This window comes from Bidens hawaiensis, unplaced genomic scaffold (genome assembly GCF_021521415.1).
Source record: "Bidens hawaiensis isolate Kalapana, Puna unplaced genomic scaffold, B.hawaiensis_p1.1 tig00017043_1, whole genome shotgun sequence".
NCBI lineage: Eukaryota > Viridiplantae > Streptophyta > Magnoliopsida > Asterales > Asteraceae > Bidens > Bidens hawaiensis.
Genome location: NW_027492580.1, coordinates 316,873 through 325,601, shown reverse-complemented (window position 1 = coordinate 325,601; position 8,729 = coordinate 316,873). Strand labels below are relative to the sequence as shown.

The 8,729-nt window shown below is 32.1% G+C and overlaps 1 protein-coding gene across 1 annotated transcript; it reads left to right on the top strand.

Moving 5' to 3' along the window:
* The first annotated feature begins 2,491 nt into the window (after positions 1–2,491).
* Positions 2,492–6,931, top strand: LOC143552873 (WAT1-related protein At1g43650-like). Its single transcript, XM_077042987.1, has 7 exons — positions 2,492–2,742; positions 2,820–2,882; positions 3,001–3,117; positions 3,326–3,572; positions 3,646–3,804; positions 5,453–5,604; positions 6,716–6,931. The coding sequence occupies exons 1-7, from the start codon at positions 2,543–2,545 to the stop codon at positions 6,855–6,857; spliced, it is 1,080 nt and encodes a 359-aa protein (XP_076899102.1). The 5' UTR covers positions 2,492–2,542; the 3' UTR covers positions 6,858–6,931.
* The last annotated feature ends 1,798 nt before the right edge of the window (positions 6,932–8,729 follow it).

Genomic DNA, 8,729 nt, shown 5'->3' with positions numbered 1-8,729 from the left:
ATTGTGGCACTACTAGAAAATAGAGGCTTCGTTGACAGAAGGATCTGTTGGAAACGTGTCGGTGAAAGTCATCATCGATGAGAAACTGTCAGTGAGTTTCTATTGGTATATTGACTGTGGGTGATGCTCTTTTATATCGATCATACGCAAAATAATACACACACATACATACACACAAATTAAGTTTAACATAATCATATATACATTAGTGAAGCCTGGATGAAAACTCGGGATAGGGGGGGGGGGGGCAATAAACTTTGTCACTGTATATGTATCATGTATATGTGTGTTTATGTATGTGTATGTGATATTATGTATATTATATGTGCTTATGTGTGTGTGATGCATATGATATGCGTATCCGCATGTTTATCACTACTACATAAACATGTTTTTGCTACCAAATTTTTGCTACGAACGAAACCGGTTGCAACTGTTGCTACGAATTAACTATGAATTAGCTTCGAACATATTTAGCTATGATTTAGCTACGGATTTTCCATTGCAAATGAAATCCATAGCAAAATATGTAGCAAAATTGATAAAATAAGTATCTAAAATTTCTTTTAACATATTCGTAGCAAAATCGAGAAAATAGTATTTTGTAAATAACTTAGAACAAATTCATAGCAAAATCCGTAGCAAAAATAAAGAAAATAAATATTTAAATATAAACTTACAACAAATTAACAACAAAATCAAGAAATTAAGTATTTAAAAAAACTTAAACAAATTCGTAGCAAAAACCTTAGCAGAATTCAAGTGTTCTTAGCAACCACGTGATATTGAACCAAAGTCATACCAATTTTGGTTCAAGATTAGATAACCTCATTCTCATAGTCTACTTTCGAAACAGTAGTCAAGATGTGGATTTTTTTTTGTGTGGAGCAGTAGTCTACTTTCGATAAGTCTATTATTATGATTTTAAGCACTATGAACTTGCAAGGATTCAAAGAGGCGAAACTCCTAGACCATAGTGAGGTTCCAAGGGGGCACGCACACGATGGAGGCCATGTGTATGCATGTGTATATGTGTATGTACATGTGACATAAGTTCAGATTAGATGAAGTACACTAATATCCTTTGACATCATGCATATATAACAACTATGTGTGTCAAACTACATTGCAATTTTAATGTAGAGTTTTGTGTAAGAAGCTGAGATTTTTTTGTTGCTAATTCATTCGCAAGTGTAGGATTCTATTGTGGACCGATGCAACATCGCACTTTGTTAAGATAAATAATGACTCACGAGGTGTCAATAGAGTCAACTTAGACAAATAACTATTACTCGTATTTCCTATTACTACTGTTTAGTGAATTTATATTATTATATTATTTAAGATACTTTTTTAAGAAACATAATTCACAAGTCGACATTTTTGTGTCATTAGCTTCCATTTAAAAGTTTTATTAAATGGTAATAATATTTATCTAACAGTATAAGCATTGTGATTATGATTTATTTTTTTAAGTAAGGTTACCAGCAAATGTAAGAGTATATAATCGTGTTTATAGGGTTTGAGAGAAAACAAGTGTTTTTATATAACTAGTTAAGCAGTTAATGCAGAAAAATATCGGATATCGGTCAAGAACCGATATCTCATCGCAGTGAAATATCGGTGGGATATCGATAGTTTAATATCATGTAAAATTCATATATTTAGAAATTTTAACATTAATATAACTCAGTATAGTTTTCTACCGTTAACAAATTAACTTTTGCAAATTGCAAATCACTAACAATCGTAGCAAGTAAGAATTGGTTAAGACTTAAAACACTAACATTGAACACTAAAAGTTGATAATTAAGATCTTAAAATACTGATATTGGGAATTATATGAGTGATATATCGGTCAAATATTAGTCTTATATCAGTCAATATCGTTGATATTATCGGTACCGATATTCTGAACCGATATTCTGAATTATATATCGTCAAGAACCGATAACCAATTTATCACTGATATCGGTGATATATCGGCAATATCGATTGCATAGATAATTAGTAGATATCTTATGTGATAACTATAGGTTGATGGTGTAATGTAAGTGTGGATATTTTTTTATAAGTGTCACAATTTCATGTAAACAATTTCTATACAACATATTATACATAAGTTTAACTTTTAAGTGATTTTAAACGTCTTTCCGTCATTTTTATTATATTGTTGCTTTAAGTGATTTTAAACATCTTTCTGTCAATTTTTATTGTAGTCTTGATTAAGAAATAATAAGAATTTGAAGCGTGTTATATTAATTAATTAATTAGTTTTTCAAAAACATCTATTACCAAAATAAAAGATAGAAAAAGATCTCCACTAGCTACTACTATACACATAAAAATATCATAAAGCATTCAATCTACACGTAAGAATTATAATTAGCTTCAATATCTTATATGCTATATATCTTAAAAGTAACAAAAGCATATATGGTTTGTGTGCTTTGATTTCTCTATAAATAATACACCTACCAAAGTCCAGAAGACATCAATCTTTGGTGATAAAACAACCCACAAAAATTCAAGCAAAAACAGTATGAATTCATCAAAACTTATAATGGCTTATGAGAACAACAAACCATACATAGCTATGTTTATTGTCCAAGCAATTTATGCTGGCATGGCTTTGTTGTCCAAAGCATCCATTTCTTCAGGAATGAATTCTTTCATTTTCGTTGTTTATCGTCAAGCTTTCGCAGCTCTCATGCTAGCTCCATTCGCATACTTCTTTGAAAGGTCCAAAATTTCATCCATTGACTGATTCGATAAGTAATTTGAATAAAAAAACTTATGGGTTTTTTTACTTTGTGTAGGAAGAATGCAGCTCAGTTATCATATACTTTGATATGGAAGATATTCTTCAGTTCTTTGATAGGGTACTAATATAAAAAATAAAAAAACAAAACAAAAAAACCCTAGTTAATTTGGCTAATTTTGTTTAATATTTTGCATATGATTGTTTGGCTAATTATCACTCAAATTTGTTTATTTCAGGATAACTATATGTTTAAATATGTACTATAAAGCTCTGAATCATACATCCGCGACGTTTGCTGCTGCTTCGACTAACCTGATCCCGGCTATAACCTTCGTGATTGCTCTTGTACTGAGGTATCTATAATCAGCATTAGTTAAATATAATCAGCATTAATTAAATAGAACACCTAATGAAAGTTGAGTGATTAAAAAAAATTGAGTGACTTTGATGGGACACGCGAAAATTTTGGTTACTATTATAAGTTTATGAATCTGATTCCATAGTTTGAATAAAAAATACTGTTTATGAATCTGATTCCATAGTTTGAATAAATAATTTCAGGATTGAGAGAATGTACATAAGAGAAATGCATGGTTGGGCTAAATTGATTGGGTCCCTAGTTTCAGTTTCTGGGGCTCTTGTGTTTGCTTTTGTAAAAGGACCAACTTTGAACTTCATGCCTTGGTACGCATCCGACGGTGAAATTGGGTCAACGACGAATCAATTTAGCTCGAAAGGCGAGTTCATAAAAGGGCCGTTTATGATTCTTTGTGCGAATATTCTTTGGTCTTGTTGGGGCATTATTCAGGTTAGTTTTCAGTTAACAAGTTCAAGTTTTTTTTTTTAATTAGTTAATTTAAGTCTTTTTTGTGTTTTTGTAGGCACCTATTATGAAGGAATATCCAGCAAAACTATCACTAGTTACTCTTCAATGTTTTTTTAGCTTAATGCAAGCAATAGTTGCAGCCATAGCTATGGAAAGAAACATATCTGCATGGAAGCTTGGGTGGGATTTTAATCTCATGTCTGTGGCTTATTGTGTAAGCAATATTCTCTTAGATATTCATGCATAATATTTGATATGATGATTTCTTAGGTTTAAATTCAATTAAAAAAAAATTTTGGGATGGCATACAAAGATGAAAAGATACTAATTTTATTTAAAAAACTATCCAATCATATTGTCAACATGCACTAGATCATCATTTTTCACTTTTTAACTTTTAGGGTTACTATGTATAGAATATTTCTCAATCTAACTTTAATATATTAGCTAAAGTTATTGAGCCTGTTTAAAATGAAAATTAATACTTTAAATTCAATTATATATATATATATATATATTCAAAAACTTTAGTATGACCTAAATTTTAATTAAATAAATAGTTTTTTATTTATTTAAATGTATAACTTCCACTATATGAAGTTGATCACTATCTATCTTTAGTCTCAATGACTAATGATGAGAAGCATGTATTAGACATCAGTTACTTTTTATTGCTAGTGTTAAAGACGTCACTATGCTTAATCACAAATTTGGGAAAATCTTTATTTTGTCTTAAATAAATCCCGATCCTAACCGATAGAAATCCAAGAAAAGTCTCATACACTAATTATAGTCGTTTTAAAATCAATATGAACGGTTACATATCGTCTCAGAAAGGCTCACTCGTAAGTATTGAGGGTAACGTCGTTATAAAATAAAAAGGATAACCTAATTGTGCCTAGATTGATAATCACAATTTTTATAACAATAAAAAAGCCATCCGTTTTCTTTACATTTTTCTAAATACGGGAAAAAGGTATTAGGTTTTCTGTAACATTATCGTTCACAACATGTAGGACATTTGCCAACGTGTATACAGATGTTCAAAAACTTTAATATATATATAGAGTCATTCAAATAGTCATTCATGTCATATGATCATTTATTAGGTTATACAGATGTTCAAAAACTTTAATATATATATATGATTCACTAAAACTTAATTAGATAACTTTTCCGTACAAGTTAATGATGGTTTTTGATATTTAAACATATGACTTCACTATCCTTAAGTCTCAATTACTAATAATGTGAAGCATAAACTAATATCCTTTTCTTTAAACTTTCTTAACACATGTATAAAAGGTAATAATTTCGGCAATATCATTTTTATCGGTTGTAAAGATGTAAAACTTTTGCCAACGGGTATACCTTTAATAGTCATCGATGTTACATGATTATTTGATTTAGTTATAGAGAAGTTCTTTATGTTTAGAGTACGGAATATCTTTTGGATCTTATGTGAAGAGGATTTATCGCACTTTAACGTATGTTATGCCCATGAGGCCACGATAAACGTAAACTGATTACGCATAAAACATGTTCACTTGAATTGACGAATAAAAAGATTTCCCACTAGATACATGATAGATCTACACATGATAGACCGGACCAGGCCAGGCACATAGTCCATACCTTTAAGCTTTGAAGGTCTAAAAAAAGCTAAATAAAGGGGGCATATACAATCACAAGTCACGAAAGTTTGTGTGTCATGCATGCAGATTGGCACCAATCTATTTGTGCAAAAATTAAAGTGTTACTTGCTTTTTTAAGCTTACACCTATAAACAAAAGCTTTATATTTATATTTTGGACTACTATTTATTTTATGTTACATTTATATTGATCTCTTGTTTATGACAGGGTGTAATAGTGACAGCATTGACATATTGGTTGCAACTATGGTCGATAGAGAAGAGAGGACCGGTATTCACCTCCATGTTCACTCCTTTGGCCCTCATCATCACTGCTATCGTCTCAACGTTTGTGTGGAAGGAAACACTTTACGTAGGAAGGTACTTTCGTAAACATTAACACGTCGCTCTAAATATCTAGTTGACGTTGATGAACCCTAACATTTGGTACATTAAGTAACATCACTATATAAAATTCGGAAGTCAAGCATAAAAATTGCAATTTACTCTACGTCGCATTTTGATCCGTACTTTCCAGTAACGGAACAAGAACTTTTCAACTGATTATTACTATATGAAGTTAGGATACCCTTATTATATGTACGGACAAATATGGTCCGCCCATGTTTAAAATGGTACTTTTGTGAAACCATGTTGTACTTTTTGCGTGTCATTAAAGGGTATGGATCCTCATGTTTTCTTAAAATCCTAAAAGACCTTTTTTTCTTCCTTAATATATGGTAGTAATTGGGTACCATCTAGTTCGTAGGTTTCATGCAAAACATCTTTTAATGTGCACTAAACATATTTTAGTCTTATCAAACAATGACATATGAGTATATGACCCTCAAGTTACGGAAATGCAAAACACTACTCAATTTGAGTTAGGGTGTGCATCAAACCAAAAAAAATCCGATTCGAAAATGAAAAAAATCGACCTGAAGCAAAAACTGGTGATTTTGGTTTTATTATTATCTTTTTTTGTAAAATTCGAACTTATGGTTCCGTTTTGGTTTTGCATGTAAAGAAAAACCAACAGAATTTATACATTAAATTATTTATTTTTTAATTTGTAACTCAAGTAAGCAATTAGTTATTAATTAGCAAAATGATTTAGGTCTAAATTCATTAATTTGGCCAACAACTTTTTTCAGCCCAAAATTTACAAGCTCAAAAGCAAACTGAAAAAAAACCGAACTGATAACTGAAAATCCAAAACTAAACGGTCTTTGAAATTTCAAAAACCGAAGTTTCAGTTTTTGGTTCAGTTTTAGCCTAACCGACCTAATTTGGTTGGCCGGTACTCATATCAAAGGTGGCCCTAGAACAGTTTAAAAACTCTAATGCCTCTTTTATCAAACCCTAAACATTTATAAACCATAACAAACATTTTACAAAACTAGTATTTGAAGAAAAGAATTTAAGCTATCAAATCATCAAATCGAGCGAGTAACATGAACTAACAAAGTGGTCGTGTGTCGTGTTGTCGCAGTGTTTGTGGGGCGGTTTTACTAGCAGGAGGATTGTATTGTGTTCTATGGGGAAAGAGCAAAGAAATGACTACTGGTAACATAACTGAAGAAAAACATGAAGTGCAAGTAACGTTGGAATCCATTAAAACACAAGAGTTATAAGCTTGTCAAATCAGATAGATCAAGTGTCAGCCAGAATATTAATGTATCATAGGCATGATAGTGGTCATCATCGGCCATAAGGCTTCATTCTCTATTAATGGTGCTCAACAATGTCAATAATTTGTTATATATAGATATATATTTAATGTAAGTTTTGTAACCACATTATTGTTAAAGATAAATAAATTAAAGATATCAATTAAGGCTTATAGTATCTTAAATGAGCTGAACAATACTAAGAATTGGAGCCTATTTCGACGAACCCTATAGCAACGACATATTGTCGTTGGAATAGCTCTGAGTATAGCAACGACGTTTCATCTAGAAAATAATAGTTTTAAAATTTGGAACTTCTAGTTTCTATGCGACGACAAGTCATGTGAATATAATTTAGGAGGGATTCGCAAGAAAACAATACCCGCCACGTTGTTGTTGCGATGATAAGTCATCAAGATAAGCTCATTTATAGCGACGACAACTATTGCATCGACCTTTTTCAATTTATAGCCAGGCCTATATATAAGATTTCGAATGCCCAAGTTCAGTATGAAATGAGCCTTATATAGGACAAAGTGTTAGAATTTAGTCCCAATTTATCGATTAAACAAATTGTTAAGCTCATATTATCACCAATCTATTAAAACTTTGAAGGGCCCATGGTTCATTATCTTGTTTATATTTGAACTTTTGGTTAATTTTTAAGCCCTTTATATAAACCCGGATCCTTATACAAAACATAAAAAATAACTTTATATATATATAAAGAGAGTGAGAGGAAATTTTGTGTCCCCTTCGGAAACGGGCTTGTCACGGTTGTCGAGCCCTGTATGGGGTGAGAGTCAGGCCTGTCTATAGTGACAACAACTGGGGTCTGTAGCGATGACATCTTTCATCTAGCATCCAACTGTTGTGGTGTAACTGCATAATTTTTGTTCTTTGTTTTTGTTTTTTTATCCGCAGAGAATTTCATGTGCAAATCTACCATTTCGAGGCCATGTCCAATATCGACTCCTCGATTGCCGTGAGACCGTACCCCCTGCTACGCGAGAACCAGATGGAATGCGTAAACCCCCATGCCGGGTTCGAAGCCGGGATTAAAGCTTTAATTCATCTATTCACCCAGATATCCTTCAAACCCAAATGGAACTCGAACCTACATCTCCACCTAAAGAGGCCAAACCTCTTTTGTTAACCGGGGTGATTAAAGCCTACACTAAATCAATTATTACCATGGACAAAATGACTTTATTTGATAAACAAAACATTAATTGGAAGCATGTAGGGTTGTAATTTGTAAAGAAAAAGTTATCGCTAAAATCGAAGATTTGAAATGACCTAAGTGAATAATTGATCATTAATGATGCCTACAAGGTGAATGGCTTGCTACTTCAATAATAACTAGTCTAATTATTCGAGATAGTTAACATACTTTTTTTTGAACTGTTTGTCTCGTTGGCAAAGCGCACCCCCCTACACCCAAAGGACCCGGGTTCGAATCTCCCAGAGAGGGGGACCTTTCAACCCAAAATGGTATTAGTTTTGCTTCCGCAGAGATTCGAACCAAGGCCAACATCCGGGCGGGAACCTCGCAAGCGAGTAAACCCTCCCACCTCCGACCAGCTGGGCTGGACATCATTGGCGTTAACATACTTTTGATAATATGAATTATTTATCATATAACTTTGGACACCTTTTTTTTTTAATCTCATATATATCTATAGATCGAAAAATCAGTGATATGTTATTTATTGATGGTTGTGATCCAAGTATAATGAAGCTCTTTACAAACTGCAAGATCAATCATGTGAAAGGTATTGTGCAATGCTATCAAACCATAGAAAGATTAAACCATGACTAATGCTAGTTCATAGC